Genomic DNA, 25,962 nt, shown 5'->3' with positions numbered 1-25,962 from the left:
AAAGGATGAGATCTGACCATTTGCAACTACCTGGATAGACCTAGAGGGTATTATGCTATAGGAAATAAGTCAGTTTGAGAACAATAAATACCATGAGATTTCACACATATGTGGAATCTAAAAAACAAAACAAATGAATAAACAAATCATAAACAAATAAAAATCAGAATCAGTCCTATAAATACATAGAACAAACTGATGGTTGCCAGAGGGAAGGGCAGGATGGGCAAAATGGGTGGAGGGGAGTGGGAGATACAAGCTTCCAGTTATTGAATGGAAATAAACTCAGCATAGGGAATATAGTCAATGATGTAATAGCATCGTCTGGTAACAGATGATAGTGTGGTGAGCAGAATAGTATGTACACAGACGTTGAATCACTATGTTGTATGCTTGAAATTAATGTAACATTATGTGTTTTCTATACTCAAATTTAAAAATTAAAAAAAGACTAGAATTCTATCCTCAAATATCAGCATATGATACTCATTTCTATTTTTATTTCCACTGTTCAACAAATGTTAAGCAAGGGATCCCTGGGTGGCGCAGCGGTTTGGCGCCTGCCTTTGGCCCAGGGCGCGATCCTGGAGACCCGGGATCGAATCCCACGTCGGGCTTCCAGTGCATGGAGCCTGCTTCTCCCTCTGCCTGTGTCTCTGCCTCTCTCTCTCTCTCTCTCTCTCTCTCTCTCTGTGACTATCATAAATAAAAAAAAAAAAAAACAAATGTTAAGCAATAATCATTATATTTATACAGTAAATTAAAAAGGGATATAGTTCCTTCTCTCCAGTAGCTTATAGTTTAATAGAGGATATACTAAGAACATATTTTAAAAGCCTTATAATCCAGGATAGAAATTCTTGTATTATTCTTGTGTAATAGAGGGGTACAAATAACATGGGTACCATAGTTCCACAAAAGAAAGATAACGTTGGTGGGATTTTCGTGGAGAAAGTGGCCTTTGATCTGAATGTTGAAGATGACATATAGAGAGTGCTGGTGCTTCAATACTAGATGGGGAAAATCCTGTCTTTTCTAGAAACATCAATCTATATAGTATACAGGGAAAACAGATTGGTCAGAGTCATAAAGTCTCAAAATTTATATGCCATTTCAGAAATAATTTATCAATAAAATTTCACTTCCCTGTGAACATATCCTAAGTATAAATTTCTTAAAATAAATCGAAAATCTTTATTAAAAAAAGGCCAAAGAAACTTTCTAAGCACTGCTTGTACCCAGGAAAAGTTCTGTACTCCTCCTGACATTTGGGTTTTTTATATTCCATTAATATAGATGTTAGCAGATAATTTGTTTCTTTCAAGGCAAGTTCATTTCTGTCGAGCTAATTCATGGTCTTCAGTGAGTTTTCTTGACAGTTACAAAATGTGACTTTTATGTGGTTCAAAATCTGTTGTTTTTGAAATCAATAAAACATGATTGATTTTGCTTCACCCATTTTCATGACTGATCTGATATATGCTTTCTTGACCAAAGTTATGGATTTTGTGTCCCTTTCACTTAAGCCACACTTTTTCCCACTTAAAAAAAAAACAAAAAACAAAACTTTTGTTAACTTTAAAAAGCCACATACTTCTGTTTTCTATCAAATATACTTCAGAGTAATTTTACTTTAACTCTTAGTGCCTGACATCTCCTTCACAGAGCCCCTTTAAGATTTTTTTTTATTTTTTATTTTTTATTTTTATTTTTTTAGATTGTTTTATTTATTTATTTATTTTTTTATTGGTGTTCAATTTACTAACATACAGAATAACACCCAGTGCCCGTCACCCATTCACTCCCACCCCCCGCCCTCCTCCCCTTCTACCACCCCTAGTTCGTTTCCCAGAGTTAGCAGTCTTTATGTTCTGTCTCCCTTTCTGATATTTCCCACACATTTCTTCTCCCTTCCCTTATTTTCCCTTTCACTATTATTTATATTCCCCAAATGAATGAGAACATATAATGTTTGTCCTTCTCCGACTGACTTACTTCACTCAGCATAATACCCTCCAGTTCCATCCACGTTGAAGCAAATGGTGGGTATTTGTCATTTCTAATAGCTGAGTAATATTCCATTGTATACATAAACCACATCTTCTTTATCCATTCATCTTTCGTTGGACACCGAGGCTCCTTCCACAGTTTGGCTATCGTGGCCATTGCTGCTAGAAACATCGGGGTGCAGGTGTCCCAGCGTTTCATTGCATTTGTATCTTTGGGGTAAATCCCCAACAGTGCAATTGCTGGGTCGTAGGGCAGGTATATTTTTAACTGTTTGAGGAACTCATGGATTGGCAGAATTAACATTGTGAAAATGTCAATGTTACCCTGGGCAATATACACGTTTAATGCAATCCCTATCAAAATACCATGGACTTTCTTCAGAGAGTTAGAACAAATTATTTTAAGATTTGTGTGGAATCAGAAAAGACCCCGAATAGCCAGGGGAATTTTAAAAAAGAAAACCATATCTGGGGGCATCACAATGCCAGATTTCAGGTTGTACTACAAAGCTGTGGTCATCAAGACAGTGTGGTACTGGCACAAAAACAGACACATAGATCAGTGGAACAGAATAGAGAATCCAGAAGTGGACCCTGAACTTTATGGGCAACTAATATTCGATAAAGGAGGAAAGACTATCCATTGGAAGAAAGACAGTCTCTTCAATAAATGGTGCTGGGAAAATTGGACATCCACATGCAGAAGAATGAAACTAGACCACTCTCTTTCACCATACACAAAGATAAACTCAAAATGGATGAAAGATCTAAATGTGAGACAAGATTCCATCAAAATCCTAGAGAAGATTTTTTTTAAAAAGCCCCAGTTATGAACCTCTCATCATTTCACAGGTGACTTTGTTGAGCAAAAAGGTGTCAGAGGTTCTAATTGACTCTTGAGCTCACCGCAGGCCAGCTGAGTTCCTGGAGAAAAGCAAGAAGCTTCCTTTACCGCTCTGAGCCCATTTCCTTGTCAGTAAAAGTGAGATGAATGTTGTTTTTACAACCCCGTTTTAGTCTGATGAGCCTGCAAAGGTCTGGCACCATGCATGAAGGTGTAGGTGCTCAGCACGAGATAATGCCCTCCCCCTTCTCTTCTTCTTTCTCTTTCCATACTTTTCTCTCTTTCCATCCTCTTCTTTCTGTCTCCTCCTCACCTCCCCTGCGGTTTCCCTGCAGTCTTCCCCTGTTTTCCTTCCTCTCTCTCTCCCTCTTCTCTCTCCTTCCCTTTGTGCCTTCCTTTCTTCCTCCTGTGCTGATTTGCACATTGTTCTCTTTGCTTCCTCTAAGCCTAGGTATGACCCCAAATCATTATTAGTTTAAAAATCTTCAACCAAGGGGCGCCTGGGGGGGCTCAGTCAGTTAAGCGTCTGACTTTGGCTCCGGTCATGATTTTGGGGTCCTGGGATTGAGCCCCATGTCATGCACCCTGATCAACAGGGAGACTGCTTCTCCCTTTCCCTCTATGCCCCAACCCTGCTCATGCTCTCTCTCTCTGTGTCTCTCTCTATTTCTCCAAAAATAAATAAATAAATCTTGAAAAAATCTTCAACCAGTTAATTTAAATGAGTCCTCAAGTCTTCCCTCTTGGCATTTGGATGAAAAACAGACCTCAGAGTAAATATATCTGTATTATATAATATATGAAACATATGTTAGTGAAAATAAAGTAGAACTATAGAGAAGGGGAAGAGAGAGGATATGCACTGTCTCAAAATCCTTAAAAATAGGCATAAGCTCCCTAAAGTCAGAAACCAGCACCCAATAAAATCAGACATCCCAGTGAAATATTTCCAGTAAAGTAACGAAGCCCTACTTTTTTCTGGAACTCTAGAGGCAGTTTTCACTCTCCTGAAACCCGCTTTCTCGGAACACGTATTGGCATATGAGTTTTGTTCTTTATGATCTTGTCTTTGATTCTCTTCAGCCCCACAGAATTAGAAACCATCACATACAGCAGAGTGTCTGGTGTGCTGCTTTGGGCCAAATTCCCATCACTAAATACTCCACCATATAATTTGCCACAAGAGAAAAATGTCCTGCTTTTATAAGCCTGTTTCTGCCGTTGGTTTGAAAATCATCATATGCATTATTTAATTTGTAATTTTTAAGGACAAGCTGAAGGAGAAACTAAGAAACTAAAGTCATGTCCATGTAGTGAGGGAGTGGTACAGCAGTTTAAAAATTAATCACTCATAACTTATTTGCTTCCATTAACTTCATCTAATAAAATCTATTTTTTTCATTCCATTACATGTAATTTTTGATATCCAAGTTTGTTATCTCATGACCAAATTACTGTACATAAAAAACAATGAACAGAAAACAATATGACTATTATTATGAGTGAACATAACAGCTCAGTTTCTATTCCAAGTGTTTGGCTGCAGTTGGAATAGAACCAAGAAACTTTTTTTCCTGTCAATTCAATATTGAATGTCCAGTCTATCTATTTAGTTTAAATATTAGATTTCATTGAAAAATCAGTAAATGTACTTGGCAAAAAGTCCAATAATATTAAAAACTAAAGAATAAAAACAAGCCTTCCTCCCACACTACACCTATATTCCCTTCCTCCGGGGGCAACAACTGTTAACATTTCTGCCAATCCTTTCAGAAATTGTTTATGCTTACACAAGTGTGTCAGTTATAAATTCTCTCCACAAACTTGGGTATCAGAGAAATCAAGCTTTCTTTATTTTTTCATTTCACTTTTCATTTTCATTTTTAATTTAATTTCATTTTCATTTTTAATTTAATTTCATTTTTCATTTTCATTTTTAATTTCTTTTTATTGTCCCCTTTCTACCAGTGGTGAAAACTTCATTTCAGTCACCCTTGGCTAACCCTCTCCCATTTTTTCTGATGTTGTAACAAAGTTTCAGAGGACTCATTGGTGCAAAGGCAGGGGTGGTATGAGGATGTACCTCTGGTCTCTTAATCATCTGTTGCTGCAGATACCCATGGCGTCTCCCTGTCTCATCTAGTCTTTGGTGACTGGTCCACACAGACAGCCTTTGTCCTTGTCCTAACCATCCCTTCAGGGCATGGATCTGTTTTGATCCTGGCTTGAGGGCAAGGAAACTGTTCTGTGGCTCCTGGACCTGGGCCATGAGCATCTTTGCGATGCTGTGCTCTGGTTTACTATCACGCAGCTAGGGTTCTTCTACTGCTCTGAAATGCAGAGCATAGAGTCCTTCTGCTCTTTGTTCCCCAAATAGCTCTGGGGCTCTGCTAGTGAATCGGCCCTGTATTCCACCCCCACCCCCCGCCCCAGACACTTCTGATTGCCTTGTTTAAATGAGAGATGACAAGTAAAGTTACAAATGAAGAGAACAGAGTCCCTTCATGGGAATATAGTGAAGGCTCAAGCTTGTTGAGAGTGAGGTTCTCCTCTTCAACTTTGCCCTGATATTGGAACACACAAAAGTCTCCCTCTACACCACAGTGGTAACTTCATCAATTCGAATGTGCCACTGAATGCAAGGGAATGAGAGCAGTACCAACTTATCAGCACTACTGACAACTCTCCATTATCCTATCAAGTGTATTCAATACGATTGCATTACCATGGCAGAAGGGACCAGGAGTGTCTATTCATATAGAGACAATCTTCCAAACTCCAAAAAAAGGGAGATGAGAAGAAAATGCTCATATAACTAAAGTTAGAAGAAGTTGAGGACCTACAAATATGTTTTATCTCATTAACATTTCACTTAAGCATTTACTACTTGTACGTCAACTATACTTTCATAGTTCCTTTTTATAAATTAAACTATTTTAGTATGACCTAAACACTGCCAGTATTTCATATGAATGGAGCACAATTTTGTTTTTGTTTTATTAAAGGGAAACATAGCCAGTCCCCAAACTGGGGGCATCCCAGGTACCCATCAGCAGGTGAATGGATAAACAGTGATATATCCATACAATGGAATACTACTCAGCAATAAAAAGGAATGGATTTTTGTTAATTGAAACAGCATGGTTTAATCTCAAAAACATTATGTTGAATGAAAGAAGCTAGACCCAAAATAGTTCTTACTATATGGTTCCACTTTAATGAAATCTAGGATAGGTAAAAATTATGTAAAGTGCTGGAAATTAGATCAGTGATCATTTCCAGGATAGGGGATGACTGGGAAAGACAGGAGGAGATTTCTGGGAGTGACAAATGTTTTATATATATATCTTGAGGGGTGTGGGTCACATAGATGTGTGCACTTGTCAAAGCTTGTATATTTCTGTATATTTCACTGCAAATTTACCTCAATTAAAAAATTCAGCAATAACAAAAACAATGAGAAAAATAAAAAGGAGACATTGATTCACAACTCACAGTTATGAAGAGTTCAGAAAGAGAGTTAAAGGAACTAGAAAGTGAATGATTTCTAGTGAAAAATGACTTAAGTTTTCTTAAGTGTCTTTATCCTCCAAACAATTACAAAGTCAAGCAAGAATCCTTGTTTTGCTTAACAGATTATCCCTTTAATGCTTGTTTTCTGAAGATCACAGAAGGCATTTGGAGCTGTAATATCACTAGGCTCTGATGTTCTAGTGGGAAACGTGGGACTGTTAGAAAACATGATGATAAATGGCAACTCAACGACAGCAGATGTTTCCCCTCCAGCACAATAATTATAACAGAGATGTCCTTTTCAGCAGAGACCAGGGAAGAACAGGAGTCAGTCCTCAGAAGAAGCGTCTTAGATGAGTAAGTTGTGATGCTAACAGGGATATAAGACATCAGGAAGAAAGATGCAAATGAAGTTGTCTTGGATCCTCTGGTACATGAAGACCTCTGTCAATTGGTTTATCATACAGAAAGCCCCTCAGTTTATAGCTAAGGAAGCTAAAGCCATGGGTGGCATTGTGTAAGATTGCTTAAATCAAGAAGAGCCTAGAACAGTTCCATTTTTATCTGTAAAAGATCATAGTACAGAACTAGCGAAATGGAGATCACAGACTCTGCTGCATCTGCTATTCTCTTGAAAATACTAATTTCTTGGAGCAATTATTCTGAAATACAGCAAAAACATGGGTGATTTGGCTAATCACAGTTTATTTTCTTTGAGAAAAAGAATTATCTGAACAAAGAGCTTGAGGTTTTAGGATGAGGGAGATAAGTTATTCTAGCTAGGGATTTTCAGTGATTAAAAGCTTAGTCCATAAGAGAAAAGAAGTCAGCAAGCAGTAAAATTGCTTCATGGTAATGTTGGTATGTTGGAGCCACCATCCTCCCCCAAGAAAAAACAAAAACAGAGAGGACTCCATTTAGTAGCCAAGTGTGAGAACAGCAATGTAAGTGATTTCCAAGAATCAGAAAAAAATTAGACTGATGAACAGTGTCACTGGGAAGGAAACTGGATAAAAGTCCATCTACTTTGCTCACTGTCCAGCAGACCCATGGGCAGTAAGCCTGGAAGACAGCTCTGGGAGTAGGGGAGGACCAACCAGGGACACCCAGCACTGTGTGGTACTGCTGGAGGATTTCTGGGGGTGGGGTTCGTAATGGTGATCATTTAGAAGACAGATGACTTCATAGACTTACCCAGTGTAACACAGAGCAAAACCTTACATTTTTTTTCAAGAGCAGGTAACCAAGAGAGATCATGGAATGGATAAGAATAGTCAGGCTAAATAAAACTTTTTTCTGATGACATGCCTTTGCCAGAACCTCTAATAAAACCATGTATTTGTGAGTTCTGTAATAGGTCCGATATTCTGATCTTGGGTGCATCTTTTACTTTTTTTCTCATTTCCTCCCTCTTGATTTCTTCACCTCTTCCCACTCTTTTTCACTCTTTCTTCTCTTTTGTTAATAACTTTTTTATCTTATGACAAAACTCTCCTCTCGCCTTCCTCTCCTGCTTCCTTCCCCCTCCTTCCTCTTCTTTTCCTACCATGATGTCATTGCTCTGGGGAAAAGCTTCGTCTACAATAGAAAGGTTAACCAGGAGGTGTCCTACCAATAAAGTAAAGTGTGAATCTTGAGGCTTATTATTTCCTTCTTTAATCTCTGTTTTAGATGACAGAAGTAAGAGCTCACTCAATGGAATTAAATGTCAAGTACATTTGAAACAAGGAAGAAAATATTTCTTCAAGCAGCATGTAGTGGAATTCACCATAGTAGGAGGTCAGAATATTGCATGCAGTAGTAGGGTATTAGAAGGGTTATTTTCAACCCAAATAATATTTGTCATTGTACCTGTTAACAAAGGAGAGATCAAAATTTAAAACTCCCTAGTGAAATAAAAAGAGTTCTCTTACCTACCTCAGTGAGAAGTAATGAGGATGAGCCATAAATGGGGTTTCTCATTTTCACATTTAGGGCATGTGTTAGCTTCGTAGAAAAAAAGGCATGACATCATTGAAGGTGATATTATTCTCAGTCTTATAGAGTGAACTTTCCTTACTGTTTTTCTAAAAATATTCCACGTTTACAAAGAGAATAGAGTTTTTCTTAAGCTTAATCTTTCACGAGAAAATAGTTATGCCCTCTTCATTATGAAACATGGTCTATTATAAAATACAGTCAAAGGTTGAATGTTCTGGCTGTTGAGTTTGAATAGAAAGCACAAGGAGCTCTGGTGTCTCCAGAAGCAGTCAACTGACTGCCCAGCTACCAAATGCCCCTCAGGGTTCTATTTGCTTTGGTGGATTCATGAGTCTCATATTTGGCCTTGCCTTACAAACTCACACATCAGATTTTGTCAGACATGCAGTATGAGCAGTTTCTGAGAGAAGAGCCATGTTATCCTTGGGATCAAGAGATTTTTCTTTTCTTTTTCTTTTTCTAATTTAAAATTCTTTTTCTGGTCGATATGAATATTAAAATTATTTTAATATCTCCATTCAGAAATGCTGGTAAATACACAATTCCGATTCATAGAATGCTAGATTGCTGCTTTGCAGCTGAGTCCCAGACACTGACTTTTTCAGAGGCAATAAATTCTGGAGAGATAGTCCGATGTCCTCAATCTTGGGGACAAACGGCATGTATCTCAAATGAGAATTTGATGATAACTGATTGTCAGTAGTTTCCAGGTGATTAACTTGTCTCAGCAGAATGCCTGACTAAAGGCAGAGTGATTTCACTCTGATCTAAAAAGAAGAATGAGCCATGTAATTAGATTGCTCTTGAGAAAATAATATTTCAATTATTTATTTATTGTTATGAGGATGATATCACCACCAACCATTCATAAATCTCCTGTTGTGTGAAGGAGCCAATTTTCTCATTACTCCTCCTCCTCTTTTCTGTATCCTGAAAGTCCAATGTGTGTCACTGCATTACATGGGGACCACATACTCCAGGGACGTTTCACTTCAGCTTCCCCTGTGCCTACCGAATGGGTGGTTGGCATGTTTTCCAGCCTAATAATTTTTCAATCAGGATTGAAAACATAATTACACCTCTGGAATATACTTTCTACAGCATAAATGCACATCACATAGAATTCTTTATCCCAAACACAGCCACCTAAATAATAAAAAACAAAGGTAGAGAACTGACATCAAATAACAAGTGTCAAATTGCCAAAGAGCTTGTTATGGTGAAGAACAAAACCTTGGTTCAAAGCATTTCTTTTTCTTTTCCCTTTTTCTTTTGTTTGTGGTTTGACCCTACATATAGTGGTCAACAACTACCTGACTTTATGTTTACTGATTCTTTTATGTTTTTTAGTGAAAAAAACAAGTGATAGTTTCTATGTATAAAATAGTGTTGAATTCTATCTAAGGTTGTACATAAGCAAAAGAATATTGAATTTGATGATGTACTTTAGTTGAATTCATTCTTTTTTTTAAAGATTTTCTTTATTTTTTTATTTTAATATTTTCTTTTTTTTAATATGTGTATTGTTTTTATTGGTGTTCAATTTGTCAACATATAGTATAACACCTAGTGCTTATCCTGTCAGGTGCCCCCTCGGTGCCCATCACCCAGTCACCCCATCCCCCCACCCACCTCCCCTTCCACTACCTTTTGTTTGTTTCCCAGAGTTAGGAGTCTCTCATGTGTTGTCACCCTCTCTGATTTTTCCCACTCATTTTCTCTCTTTTCTCCTATAATGCCTTTCACTATTTTTTGTATTCTCTGTATAAGTGAAACTATATAATGATTGTCCTTCTCCGGTTGACTCAGCATAATACCCTCCAGTTCCATCCATGTCAAAGCAAATGGTGGGTATTTGTCATTTCTAATGGCTGAGGAATATTGTATTTATATAGACCACACCTTCTTTATCCATTCATCTTTTGTCGGACACCGAGGCTCCTTCCACAGTTTGGCTCTTGTGGACATTGCTGCTATAAACATTGGGGTGCAGGTGTCCCAACATTTCACTGCATCTGTATCTTTGAGGTAAATACCCAGCAGTGCAATTGCTGGGTCATAGGGTAGCTCTCTCTTTAACTCTTTGAGGAACCTCCACCCAGTTTTCCAGAGTGGCTGCACCAGTTCACATTCCCACCAACAGTGCAAGAGGGTTCCCCTTTCTCCACATCCTCTCCAACATTTGTTATTTCCTGTCTTGTTAATTTTCACTATTCTCACTGGTGTGAGGTGGTATCTCACTGTGGTTTTGATTTGTATTTCCCTGATGGCCAGTGATGCGGGGCATTTTCTCATGTGCTTGTTGACCATATGTATGTATTCCTTGGAGTCGAGTTCATTCTTAAAATGTCCTATGAAGTCTATGACATTTTTCTTATTTTTGTACATTTTCATTAACAAAACAAAATCCTTTTATCAAATTAAAAAAAAGAACTTTTAAGAGGAGTCATAGTAGCTTTTAAAAATAGACTGAACCAAAAAGAATGACAAACATTTTTTTAAATGCAAATTGTTTTTATAGAATTGGAGTTCTTTCCTCTTATTTTACTGACTACGTTCAAGTGGCATGGGAAGAGTGTTGGACAAGGAGTCAGGGAATCTGAATTCTAGTTCTGTTCTATCATTTGTAAAATGAGGGGTGACGAGACTCGGTGATATTTCAGATGCACTCTAACCTGAACGTGCAATGATCTGTAACTCTAGTAATAGATAAGCTTCATGTGGAACCTAAGCATGTGATAAATGGGTTCAGAGAGGGCTTAATAGATTCAGGCTTTGCATGATCTTTGGGGATAGCAAGCCTTTTCCTTAAAACGTCTTTTAATCATACTGTTCATAATGGAATATATTTAGAGGTATGCAGTTCATATGATGTGCCATGGTATTTGTCAGATTCTTATGTTGTTTTTCATAGTGGGGAAAAAGGAAAAGAAGGGGGGATCCCTGGGTGGCTTAGCGGTTTAGTGCCTGCCTTTGGCCCAGGGCGCAATCTTGGGGTCCCGGGATCGAGTCCCACGTCGGGCTCCTGGCATGTAGCTTGCTTCTCCCTCCTCCTGTGTCTCTGCCTCTCTCTCTCTCTCTCTTTCTCTCTCTTTCTCTCTCTCTCTCTATCAGAAATAAATAAATAAATCTTTAAAAAGAAAAAAAGGAAAAGAAGGAGGAAGTTTTCTTAGATTAGAGAAATCTTCAGTATTACTTTAACTATTAGGCAGAGAAGTAATTCATTTCTAATCCTTAGCCTGGAAGGTAACATTCCTTTTTAAATTGAAAAACAAAAATCTGTTTAACTGGGTTAGTTAAAACTTTCTTCTTCCAACCAGTCTCTGAAGAATATGCTACCTAACTTGACAAAGCCCATCATTTTCCTGAGAAAATTCAATCGTTAGGCCACAGTTTAAATGTTAGGAACAAACAGCACCTTTTTAAAAAATTTATTGAAGTATATAATTGACATACAATATTATATTAGTTTCAGATGTACAACACAGGGACTCAACAATTCTATATATTACTGAGGTTCACTGCGATAAGTGTAGTTACCACCTGTCACCATACAACATTATAACAATAATATTGACTATATTTCCTATGCTTACTTTTCATCCCATGACCTATTTTATAACTGCCTCTTTTTCCTCTGAAAGCCTGAAAAAAAAATTGCACTGCTTATCATCCTGCAAATTGAAACCTTACTGAGTTATTAAGAACTTTTCCATAAGGGAAGAATAAGATAATAATATTCTTCAGAGAGTGCATCCATTGGGGTTAAGTACCTAGTTCTACTCAACCAAATCAAGTTGTTAGATGCAGAGGCATTCTGGGGAAGAGAGGAAGATAGGACTTTAAGAGCAATTAGGAAAAAAAAAAAAAAAAGCAATTAGGTATTGTTTTATATCCTGTGGTGATTGAGCAATTACTTTCTTGGCATTTGGATATTTGTTTACATCTGTAGATTTTCAAAACTCACCTTCTCAGATTCTGACATAGATCATTTTTTCTTCTGGGAAGCCGTGAGCACTGGTTGCCTTTGTACTGTCTCGTCTCCATCAGGATCATTGTTTCATGATGAAATTATGATTTGCTTTTCCTTTCTGTCTTTTCCTTTCTGATACTCATTGTTTCATGATGAAATTATAATTTGTCTTTCCCTTTCTTTTTTTATATGCACAGTATTACAATGCTCAACTTTATAGAAAAAAATGCAAGGAAGGTCATATTATAGAGTCACTATTAGGAGAGTCACCTTATGAGCAACACAGATTTTTAGGAACAGAAGTGAACCCACTGCCTATAATCATGGAGAAAAGGAGATAGGAGAGAGATTTTTCTACCTCCAGATTGCTGCACATTGAAAGGTCATGATGATGGTTAGAGCTCTCCAGAAACCAGACTAAAGGCAATATGATTGATTGCTCCCTCAGGATCCATTCTTGGACCTCTTCTCACTTCCCTCTCTCCTGATTCCCATGCACTCCTATGATTTCAACCATATCTTAAACTATCATGTCAGTGATGATCTTCTTTCTCTGACGTTCAGGTACATATAAGCATTGTCAGCTGGTCACCTCCAGTTATGGGCAGAACCAGAGAGCAGTCTGTAATTCTCTAGGGATATGCTGTCTAATATGGCAGCCACTAGTCACATACAGCTGTTGAGCACTTAAAATGTGACTAGACTGAATTGAGATGATGTGCTGTAAGTATAAACTATACCCTACAATTTGAAGACTTAGTATGAAAAAAGAATGTAAGCTATGTCACTAATAATTTTCCATTAATTAATTATATGTTAAAATATAATGCATCTAATGGATTATATAAAACATAATTAATACTAACTTGGTTTTTTTTTTACTTTTATTTGTTTAAAGATTTTATTTATTTGAGAGAGAAAGAGCACACTTGTGTGAGCAGAGAGAAGAGGCAAAGGGAAAGGGAAAGCTGAGCAGGGGGCTAGGTGCAGGGCTTGATCTCACAATCCTGAGATCATGACCTGAGTTGAAATCAAGAGTCAGATGCTTAACCAAGTGTGCCACCCAGGTACCTCCCTTTTTACTTTTAAATGTTGCCGTTAGAAAGTTGAAAATTACATATATGGCTTACATTTCTATAGAATAGGAATATTCTAGAATATGCCCACTCTTCCCCATCTCTACCCTATTTGGGGGCACTATCATGTCTTACTTGTGTTACATCAGTAGTCCTGATTTTTCTACCTCCAGTCCATCATTTGCTAGAGTCATTTTACTAAGAGTTGGATTTGTATCATGACTTTGGAAATAGAATAATGAGAGTTTGAATCCCAGTTCTATCATTTCTAAAGTGTATAACCTTGGACAGTTATTTAATATTTCTAAATCTCAGTTTAAACATCCTCTAAATGGGGATTAAAAATGGAGGGAGGAAGGTTTATATGAATTTATTGAGGCATTGTTTGTAGAGCTAGTAGCATAGCACCTATCACTTTGTAAATGGTGCATGAGGCCTTCCATGAACTGGTTCCCACTTTCGAGCCCATTATACACCATCCTTCTCTAGGTACCAGTATGGTTCTCGTCACACTAACTCACTGAAATGGCAGCTCTTCTCATGTGTCATAATCTGTGTCCTTTGTGCCCTCTTACACCCTTACTTTTCTTCCTTGCTTGAATAACTCCCAGTCCTCCTTCAGGACCAGTTCTGGGACCACCTCCTTTGGGAACTTTGCCTTCATCCTCAGTCTGAATTAGGTACCATAATAACCAGTGCAGACTCCTGTTATAAAGAGTGAGCAGCTATGGAAAATGTGATGGGTTTTGGAATTAGCAAGCCCAGGGCCAGACTGCAGCCCTGTCACCCTCGCAACTATGTGGCTTGAACAAATAAATGTTAAACTTATCTGAAGCTCAGTTTTCTGGTTAGTAAAATGAGGATGCTGACAACTATCTTATAGAGAAGTCTGAGAGATTCAAATAGGCTTTAGAATATCTGACTCATAAAAGAAGGCAGTGAATAGCTCTCATGGCATTGGCACCCTGCGTTGCAATTGCGTACTTATTTCTCTGCTTCTTCTGTAGTGTACACTCCTGAAGAAAATGTCACTGTTTTATTGGTCTTTGACCTCAGTGCCTGTAGGTCCTTAACACAAGTTTGTTATTTACAAGAATGAATTAATGAATGATGAATGAATAAATAACACATCGGCAGCTACATGTATGTTGCGTTTGACCACCCAGAACAATGGGCATTCAGGATAAATTCTAATAATTTCTCAGACTGTGAGACATTCAAGCAAAGGATATTTAAAAGACATTGGCTGAAAGTTGATGGATTTGCTCCATCAATCATTGTTGAAGCCATTGTTCTTCCAAATACAGCAACCCAGTGAGTAATTCTAAATACATGGTCATTCTAAATCTTTACATTCAACAGGATACCAGTGCTTTTATGAATTTTATTTTGTTTCTGGATCTATAGCACAACGAAGAAAAACAAGGTCTGAAAGGGTTGTTGAGCCAAATGGGGAGAAGGGCTCTTACCTATTTGCTTTTTTTTCTTGAACTTACTGGCTTTTTAACTCCTGTTACCAGGTCATGATCCTAGGGTCCTGGGATTGACCCTCACAATGAGCCTGTTTATCCCTCTTCCTCTCCCTCTGCCTGTCACTCTGCCTATTTGTGCTCTCTTTCTGTCAAATAAATAAAATCTTTTTAAAAATAAAATAAATTTTAAAATAAAAGCTGTGGGAAGGAGAATGTATTGTTTTTCTGATACACAGTTGATTTGGAGACTGCTGATCAATACTTATAGATAGAATGGTGATTGCTATGGGAATCCAACATCAAGCCTCAGATTTCATATCAACAATGATGCATTTATTATTAGTTATTTAATCTGGTTGTTTGCCTTGTATTTTTAAAATTGAAGTAGAGTTGACATATAATACTAGTTTCAGGTATACAACATAGTTACTCGACATTTATAGACATTACAAAATGTATCACTATGATAAGTATAGTTACTGTCATCACACAGTTATTGCAGTAGTATTGACTGTTATTTCCTATGCTGTATCTTATATCCCTGTGACTTATTTATTTTATAAACTAGCGGTTTGTACTCTTCAATTCCCTTTGCTTATATCATTCCTCCCCCACCCCATGGCAGCTGCCAGTTTTCTATTTATTAATCTCTTTCTGTTTGTTTCTATTTTTTTAAGAATCCACATGTAAGTGAAATTATATGATATTTATCATTTTCTGTCTGACTTATTTCCCTTACCATAATACCCTATGGTCCATCTGTGTAGTCACAAATGGTGAGCTTTCATTCTTTTTTATGGCTCCATAATATTCCTGTCTGTCTATGTGTGTGTGTGTGTGTGTGTGTGTGTGTGTGTGTGTGTATCACATCCTCCTTATCCATTTATTTATTGATGAACATTTAGGTTCCTCCTCATCTTTGCTATCATAAATAATGCTGCAATAAACATAGTGGTATATTTATCTTTTTGAGTTAATATTTTTGCTTTCTTTGGGCAAATATCCAGAAGTAGACTTACTGGTTCATGTGGTATTTCTTTTTTTAATTTTTTGAGGAACCTCTATACTGTTTTCCATAAAGATTGAACCAATTTACATCCCCACCAACAGAGCACAGTGGTTCTTTTTTCCACATCCTCACAAACAATTGTTATTTCTTGTCTTTTTGATTAGCTATTCTGTCATATGTGAAGATGATAGCTCTTTGTGGTTTTGCTTCGCATCTCTCTGATGATTAGCAATATTGAGCATCTTTTCATACATCTGTTGGCCCTCTATATGTCTTCTTTGGAAAAATGTCTATTCATATCTTTTGCCCATTTTTAATTGGATTATTTAGATTTTTGGTGTTGAGTTGTATAAATTCTTTATATATTTTGGGGATCTCTTATCAGATATCATTTGCAAATACCTTCTTCCATTAGGTAGGTTGCCTTTTTGTTTTGTTGATGGTTTCCTTTGCTCAAAAAGCTTTTAAGTTTAATGGTAGTGCCAGTAGTTTATTTTTGCTTTAGTTGCCCTTGCCTAAGGAGACCAATCCAAAAAATATTGCTAAGACCCATGTCCAAGAGTTTGCTGCCTATGTATACTTTTAGGAGTTTCATAATTTCAGATCTCACATTTAGGTCTTTAATCAGGTTTAAGTTTATTTTTGTATAAGATATAAGAAAACGTCCCTGTTTCATTCTTTTGCATGTAGCTTCCCTGTTTTGAAAAGACTCTTTTCTGCATTATGTAATCTTGCCTCCATTGTCACAGATTAATTGACCATAAGTAAGGATATATTTCTGGGCTTTCTGTTGTGTTCCGTTGATCTGTATATCTATTTCTGTTCTAATATCATATTGTTTCTATTAGTATAATTTTGTTGTATTCCTTGAAATTTGGAATTGTGATACCTCCAGCTTTGTACTTCTTCCTCAACATTGCTTTGGCTATTTGGAGTCTTTTTGTGATTCCATATCAATTTTAGGATCATTTGTTCTAGTTCTATAAGAAATACTATTGGTATTTTGGTAGGGATTGCATTGAATCTATAGATTGCTTTGATGAGTACATACATTTTAACAATATTTATCTTTCTGATTCATGAGCACAGTATATCTTCCCATTTATTTGTGTCATCTTCAATTTTTTTCATAAATGTTTTATTGTCTTCAGAGTACAGGTCTTTCGCCTCTTTGGTTAAACTTATTCCTAAGTGTTTTGTTCTTTTTGATGCAATTGTAAGTGGAATTATTTTCTTAATTCTCTCTCTGCTAGTTTCATATTAGTTTTTAGAAATGCATTGGACTTCTGTATATTCATTTTGTATCCTACAATTTTACGGAGTTAATTTGTTGGTTCTGATAGTTTTTGGTAGAGTCTTTGGGGTTTTCTATGTATAGTGTCATGTTATCTGCAAAGAATGACAGTTTTACTTCTTCCTTACCAATTCAGAAGTCTTCTTTTTCCTTTGTCTGATTACTATGAGTAGGCTTCTTAGTATTATGTTGAATAAAAGTGGCAAGAGTGGGCACTCTTGTCTTGTTTTTGATCTTGGAGAAAAATCTTCCAGCTTTTCACCCATAATGAAGATTTTAGTTTACAGTCACTGGATGAAAATGGCAGATAGCCATTGTGAGGGTTGAACATGTTTAAAATTTTTCTCTGTCAAAGTTGATGTTTCTCTGAAGTCATTTCACAATGACTTGGAGGCTAAATAATCCTCATCTATCACTAAGTAAAAACCCCACTATAATTTTGTGCTACTTCTCTGAGCTTTTATAACAATCACATCCCCTGAAAAAAATTAATTTATAATTTAAAGATAGAGAAACAGTAATAAGAAGTTCGTGTAATAGTTTCTTTCTGGGGGAAAAAAACAACTGGGATACCAGTTCTGGATGAAAATGGTGGAAATCTGTAATAATAAAAAAGAAAATAATAATAATAGCTAACACACTAACACATCATGTTAGCTATGTGTAGGTACTATTCTAAGACCTCAAGCCTTAATAATAGTACTGTTTATGAGGCTGTCTTATATCCCTTCATTCATTCAACAGATATTTGTGGAATACAACATGCCAGGCATAAAACAGTGAAGAGAGCTGTTTGTCACCTTTATGAAGCTACTATTATGTCTCTTCTAATGTCAAAGGTTTTTTTTTAGAAATTTGCTTCATGGTAATCAAGAGAAGATTTCAATTTCCTAACTAAGATTTGTGATGCTATGAGATACTAGCATTTTAAATTCCGTATCAGAAATTATTCTCTGTTTATTCTAAAAAAAAAAAAAAATCAAAGGTTCTTGACATTACTGATTGGCTTATATGGGAACACAGCTCAAAAGAATAATACCAATCACTTAATCCATGCAATTCACATGTAGGAAATACTTAATCTTTATTTGCCAAGTTTTTACTTACTTACTGTGCTTCTGCTTCTTGGCTTTGTTTTGATATCTGGTATCTTTTCCCACTTTTGTTTTCTTCCTCCCTGAATGGGAATTCTGACTCCCTCTTTCTCTGAAATTAGCAAACAGTTGAAAGGGTGAAATACAGTGATCACGAAAACAAAGGGCATACTGCTCTTTCCTCAATGTTTGGCACCTAGAATGTGAAAGTCTGAAAATGTCCTTTCTGCATGAAATATAGCTCTCATGTGGTTTGCGGTTCAGATAGAGGAAACATAGATTATCCTTTCTACGTGTTAGGTATGTAATGATTGTAGGTTGAGATGTCATGATGCAGAGCATTGTGTTGCTGTAAATATGCAGAGTCAAATCCAGAATTTCTATACCTTAGTTTCTACTAAAAGCATGAATAAATTTATTTTTGACATTCTGTCCTAAGATTGTATTGACCACTTCATTTTGCCATAATAAAAAAAAGCAGCTAATTAAATTATTTTCAAGGTTAATGTATCAATTCAGTATCCAACATTTGCTTGATTTAGAATTTGTATATATTTCATATTAATATGTACACTAAATATAAGCTGATTCCATTATTTTTAGCATGTTATATTTTATAGACATTCAGATTTATTTGAGGACAGTAATTTTAAACTTATACTTAACTCAAGAGAAAATTAAAATTTGTAAAGCATCTTTTGTTTTCAGAGGTACAAGTGTTAATTAAGTGTATATTACTTTGCTTATCATTAATATTTGTAAACATCCTTGTATTGGATATGGTATGTATGTATTATATGTAATTACTAGTAATAATACCATCTGCCATTAAGTGCCTACTAGGAGATTGGTTCTGTACTCTTGTGTTTCATGCATTCTCTCATTTAATCTTCATGACAACTATGAGAGATTTAGGTCAATATTATTACCCTCATTTTACAGGCGAGAAAACCAAAACTTTGGGCAATTAAATAACTTACCCACCATAGCGGTGACTGAAAGAATTGGGATTGAAGTTCAAGTCTTTCTGGTTTCGTGTTTCATAAACATGTCACAATACAAAAAACCATAACCTTCCTAAAAATGTTGATTTAAACTGAAAAACAGTGATTTATATCTTTCCTTACCTGAGCAATAGACCACTTTGTGCTACATAATTTTCAGACTGGGGGTGTGTTCTCTGTTCCCACAGGGTTGAATGTAAGAACTGTGAGACCGGAGAACAGTGTGGTGCAATTATGCATGGCAATGCTGTCACCTTCTGTGAGCCATATGGTCCGAGAGAATTGGTAAGTACATGCTATTTATGTACATTATTCCAAATACACTGTCTTTATGGAGCTTTTTGCCAACAAAAGGTTCTTTTATGCTCTTAAAAGCCATATGAAATTTTTCAGTATTATTTTTATTATGAATCCTATTATAAGTATCTCAAAATTGGGAGCAGTGGTTTTATACTTTATTTTCAAATGGAAGAATAAAGAATTCAGTAATAAAATGGGCAGCATCAATGGATACACATGGTGCATCATTGTGATCAGATGGCTTTTAAAAAATAAGGGTATGACATACATGTGACATATATGACACACAGATATATATATATATCATATTTAAATAATTTATGGCTTTATAAGTTCTTGTATAAAACTCCACTTTTAACCATCTTGTATTCTCTTTGCAAGCCAAAAATGTTAGATGAGTAACTCTATCACATTATTTCAAAACTTTGTGTTCTAAACACAAAGGAACTTCACTGAATTTTTTTTAAAAAGCTAAAGTGCACTGAACAAAATAGTTTTGAACAAATTTTGGGTTATGCCAAATTGTTTAGGAGCAGGTTACTTTCCCTTAATTTAGACTGATTAGACTTTGCTTGCCAAAGATAAGTTCTTGCATTGCACGGAAAATGAAACATGAACATTCTAAATTAAAAGTGATGAAACCACCAGCCATCAGTATTGCAGCTAATGAGCCTTTTGTTGTTATTTGGTTCTGGCAGAAAGACTACATTTCACATTCTTGAAAAAGGATATAAAAGCAATTGTTCTACTCTTGGCTCAATTTCTTTGTGAGAGATGTTCTACTTACAGCATCACAGCATCTTCTATGCTCTGCTTTTCTGATTTTCAGTTTGAGCTTCAGTGCTGCTTTTTTTCTCCCACATCTTCCTTATCATGGGACTTTTAGGTAACAGGTTGTATTTTTCAGCCCTACATCACACATTGTGTTTCAAATTCATTAACTTTAAAAGTGGCCAAAAGACTGGCTTCCACATTACAAAAGGGAGAAAGACTAGCTAGGCAATTAAAAGAAGATTTAGTTATCAAAGTGAAAGTCAATTAATTTTTATAACATGGTTCTTATTTTATGCTGCTTGAATACCCCTTTCATGGCAATGGATACATTTAATTTATTAAAGATACGAGCTGCAGAACATTGATAAATTGAAGAGTTTTTAGCTGAAATTAGAACACAAACAGAATTAATTGGATGCAAATTAAAATAATAGGTGCTCATAATTCAAGTCTCACAAGGTGTTATAATATTCCTGCAGACAAATGTGACTCTGGTAGTGAAGTTCTTCTTGAAAAAATAAATTTGCTAGTGCATTTTACATAATGTACCATGAGCGAATTAATGATCTATAAACCTTAAAATAAAATAAAACTTTAGTTAATTAAGCTTAGAATAAATGCCTTTTTTAGAATGTTCTCCCATTCAGTAATATTTCTGGAAATGCTTGGCAAGTTTTTTTTTTTGTTTCTACTGGTAAATAAGAAATAAACATATCTAAAAATATAATGCCGAAGTTCATATTTCTGTAGCATAAAATCTTAAGTATCTAGTTTATTGTACCCATGTATATTTTAATCCTATTTTCACTGTTCCTCAGTTTATTTAGCATTAGAGTTTTTGTACCCAAATGGACTAGTTTTGATTTTTTTTCTATAATTAATGTGAAATTAGCCTTTCAACTAAAACCAAAATACTCAAAGTAATTTTCTTCATCCAAGAAAGAAAAAAAAAGACATATGTAGATTTCCATTCCCATCATAAGTATGAAGGATTGTGTTGTGGACTCCAAGGAAATAAAATGAAGATATAGGAATAACATCCACATTTTACACACTACCAACTTCTAATTTTCAATCATTTTTATGCTGCGTTGGTGTTTCAGGAGCAAAAATATATATTGTACCCAGGTTGTGTTTACAGAAGACAGATCAACTAAATGAAAAGGAAGGTATTTAGTTGTCAGTTCACAATTCTTATGAAAATTCAAATATTTGCTTGGCACTCAAGACTGGATATAGTCAAAACTGTTGTCCCTGAGACTGATGAAAGGTAGCAGCCCCCCAAACATCACTTTTTAACAAATCTGCCTTCTTATATTTCATAAATTCAATTTTTGCTGAAGTTGTGAAACAGAGGATCACAGGCAAAGAATTTCCGTAAGCCTAATGCAATATCTTCCATAATGCCAGCAAGAGCATTTCCATTTTGTGAATTCAATCACATGGCATTTTATTTCAATAAAAGCCAGAGTCCGTGAGAGGCAGCATCTGCTGTCACTTGGGCACACCATGCATTTATGTTTCAGCTGCTGCTGTGCTGCAGCCCTCACACGTTTTATTTAACTCAGTAAGATCTCCATATTTTGAGGGATGGTACCCTAACTTTATTCATTTTGCTGATCTAAAGTGAAGGTGATGAGGAATCCATTTATCTACTCCTTTAAGAGAAAATGTGCTCCCTCAGAGCATGAAACAAGTTGGTTATGTGACCCCCTCTTGTTGTTATTGTTGTTTTTAAGAAATTACTTGTTGAATTATTCTCATATATTTTGAAATGTATTTTAGTTGCAAGGAGAAGTTTGGGCTAAAACAGGATCAAGTCCCCAAAAATTTTGCAGGGAAGATGTGCAGAATCAATAGCCTCACCTATAGTGAGTTCATATTCATTTTGTGATTGTACTAATTTTCTGTGATTTGGAGTCTATTTGATAATTTAAGACCACTGAAATTTGATAGGAGAAAAGTTCTGTCAGACATTCATAATCGCTGTATTATTTATCAAAAGCCATGTTAGAGGTCTTTCGTTTTCAGAATGTTAGATGTAAAGACTTAATAACTTTGCAAACTAAAATTACATATGTGAACTCAAGGCTAACAACTAATTTATAGGACCCAAATGTAAACATAGGTCAACAGACTTTATAGGCAATGCTTCCTATTACTTTTTTCTCTTCGTCTTTCCTATTCCTTCTTGTAGCCAACACTTTTACTAATGAGCTAAATGAGTAAAGGCAAAGAAATGACAGTTAACCATTGTATCAGTCCTTAGCGTCCCTGGTGGAGAAAAAAAATTGTAGAATCAATGACTAATCTAGGTCCAGGATCACTCACTCTCAGTAAGCACATGTAATTTGAAATTTGGCCAAATTCCAAGCAACTTACTGTTTGCTAGTGGTGGTCATGTCTGTGGAATTTCATCATGCAGGTGACATAGCATCATTTATTCCACCAGCAGGATAAGTATCTCAGACTCTCTAGTCTGTTTCATGCACTACCTTAGCCATAAGCATGGTGCTTTTAGTTTATAGGAAACCATTGTTTCAAAGAACTTATATTCAGGAGCGTTTCATGATTCACCTGGGAATCTACTCAATTATATAAAATCAGAGGTGGAAAGAACATTCATTCAATTTATGTGAAAACTTCAAAAATTTTCATGTACCTCTTTGGACTGTAAGATCAACTTATCCAAATGGAAAACTTATGAGGACAAATAATTGAAGTTACTGTAAAAATTATGGGAAAAAAACCCAGATGCCTTTTAAAAGAATCTTAAAAAGGAGCTAGTATCCTAGTTATTTAAAGAAAATTATCTCAGTGCATTTTTCTCTAATGACTCTGGTTGAGGGGAAGAGAGCAGGAAACAGGGCTTTGGGCATGGTGGGCCAGTTTTCTTTTAGCAGATAATCTGTGATAATGAGGGATTGAAATTAAACAGAATTTCCTCTGACACCCTGACATCAGTGATTTTTGCTATATTTAAAATCAATTAGGAGCTGGTATTTAACAATTTGTAAACTATTTCTCTTGACCTCCCCTCTTTTACCTGCTTCCTCATGAATTTTAAAGTCACATATTTAAAGCATACATTCAGTCATCTTTCCAAATTGCATTGTAGAAATGGGAAGCATACCTCTGATCTTTGGATACTCACAGCTCGGCTGAATCCTGGCAAAACAAGATGCTTGCTCACTCGTTTTCCCAGTAGTTTCCACAGCAGTTCATCAACTGGCTATTTCCTGACCCTTCTACAGTTGTGGACTCCAGCACATGGGAGCCAAATAACATGGAGGGATAAATCTAAGGATAATATTATGACATATAAGAAGCAGAAGTAAGACTGCCTACTGGTTTTGCCATGGTAAAAACCCAGTTGTACCCTTTATAATTTACAGACACTGCATGGGAGGCATCCCATACATTAGCTTACAGGGCCAGGAACCCAACAAGAGAGTCATTGAAAATGAGAACCCTAATTCTCATCCCATTTGAGCAGGTATAGGTCAAAGTCACTGCTCCACAAAATAAAGAAATACTTTATTAAATTTTTTTCAAATTAAATAAGGTACCATTCCTCTTTCAAAAGGGGGAAAATTGTTGAAGGATGCTTCTTCATGAGATTTAAAGGAAAGTGGTAGAAATGTGTTGGAAGGGTATTTCTAGACTTAATTAATGATTACTTAATTTATGATTACTTAATTAATTATGTAATTAATTAATTATGATTACTTCTTTTGGAGAGGTAACAGTTTTATTGAGAAATAATCCACATATTCCACAATTCATTAATGTAAAATATAGAATTCAAGGCTTTGAATTTATTCACAGAATGAGGCACTCATTTACCACAATCAACTTTAGAACATCTCGTCGTCCCCTATCAAAGTGCTATACCCTTTAGCTGTTTATTTCTATTTAGTTTTCAGGATAATCTTGTTCTCATCATTTGCTTTTAATTTACCTCCCAGTTTTTGTTTGGGAGTCTTTTGATGGTGTTTGCTTTGGGCTCTAGACCCGCTGGTGTAGGATGGAGGGGAGGTTGAAGGGAAGTGGAGGGGCCTGTGTTAAGTGCCCTCACAAGATTACCGGGCAGATCACACTAAAAATGGTTTTTGACAGGACCCTGAGACATGTGCCTGGAGTGCCTACATCAGGATCTTTCAGCCTTATTTCCCGCAGGGCACCATGAAATGCATCTAGGTTCAGACATACCGATGAAAATAAGCTAACCACCAGATAAATACAACCTCTGTTTATGGCTCCTTTCTTTCCTTTCTCCTCCTGTCTTTCTGTCTTGTCTTATTTTGGTATATTCCTTTTTCTAGATTACCACAAGCCTTAATACAACAACTGCCTCTGTCCTCCAATTTTCCATTGGTAAGTATTTTTAGCAATTATAGCAATTTAGCTTGGAAGTGTATGTTTTAATCATAGTGTCCCATCTAGTGCCAAATGCTTTTAGATTTGGAGAAGACTCTGTCTTAGCGTTGCTGTAAATAACATAAAACATTTTTTCAATGAAATTAAAAATTGTAAATGCTGCATTCTGTTCTCACTTCTCTCCAGCAGGGAGCGGTATTTAAGAATGATATAGATAATCCAAAATGTTTTAAAGTGACTTATGTATGGATTTTGAATGCTTGGGATGAGACTCTTAGGGCAGAATTACCTTACTGGTTGTGTTTTGCTCGGATTAGGATTGAAATATGTTAAATTTCCTGCAATTTTATTGGCTGGTAGTGAAAGAGATAATTATTGTTGCCTGAGAGAAACCAATTAGGGCTTCATGTCTGACATAAATATTCTGTTTAATTCAGACATGGATAATTTTTAAATGACTGTATCTGGCAATATTTCTTTTAAGTGCTTTTATATTAGAGCTAAAAATTGCTACCCCAAAATAAAGAACCTCCCAATCAAGTGTGTTCAGCTTTGCTGTCTATATTATCTTCCATTCTAATCTCTAAAGGCATAGATTAATTAATAACACAGACAAATTTCCAATAGGAATGTTCTAGGTAAAGAAAGATACTGCCTTCTAGAAGGGGGCTAGTTTTATTGATCTTGGTCCTGTAACACTGGCCTCTGCCTGTGACGTGAAGATGCTGGCAGCTGCGCCCCCAGCGAAGGGAATAGTTTCCTTCATTCACTGTGTCCCATCCCTCCTCCCACCCCTCACCCCACAGTCTTCACCCTCTTGTCTTTGGAAAACCACCATTAGCAAAATAACTGTTCCCCTCAGTAGCTTCTCCTCCTGATCTCAAAGTGGTGTTCTCACAGCCAGGAGCTCACTGTGGGTGATTGTGCCTGAGAGCAGTTTTCTTTAAGCCTTGCACTTGTCACCGTCTCATCTGTGTGCCTCATTGAAGCTTCTGTAGGTATTATGTGAAACTACCCAAATTACAGTTGGGTTGTTTTCTTCTCACGTCAATAGCATGACTACAACAATTTACAGACTGTTCAGAAGTTCATATGTGGTCATAAGGAAAGCGTTAGCAAAAACAAAATAATGAGTCTTTTTTTTTATGAGAGTTTTCTTTGATCTATTAGCAAGTGTATCCTAAATTTTGTGGGATGAGTGTGTAAGACTTTTATAATAAGAAACAAATGAAGTTCATGT

The 25,962-nt window shown here is 36.1% G+C and overlaps 1 protein-coding gene across 2 annotated transcripts in view; it reads left to right on the top strand.

Moving 5' to 3' along the window:
- Positions 1-25,962, top strand: part of RELN (reelin) — a 498,583-nt gene that overhangs the window by 234,297 nt on the left and 238,324 nt on the right. For both annotated transcript variants that reach the window (XR_013360335.1, XM_077863957.1), the window contains exons 7-8: positions 19,457-19,553; positions 24,668-24,719. Coding sequence is in view for 1 of the 2 variants with exons in the window: in XM_077863957.1 (XP_077720083.1) it covers positions 19,457-19,553; positions 24,668-24,719 (149 nt within the window). In the remaining variant the exon portion in view is untranslated. The remainder of the gene's footprint in view (positions 1-19,456; positions 19,554-24,667; positions 24,720-25,962) is intronic.

This window comes from Canis aureus, chromosome 21 (assembly GCF_053574225.1).
Source record: "Canis aureus isolate CA01 chromosome 21, VMU_Caureus_v.1.0, whole genome shotgun sequence".
NCBI classification, from domain to species: Eukaryota; Metazoa; Chordata; class Mammalia; order Carnivora; family Canidae; genus Canis; species Canis aureus.
This window is presented reverse-complemented; position numbering and strand designations above follow the sequence as displayed.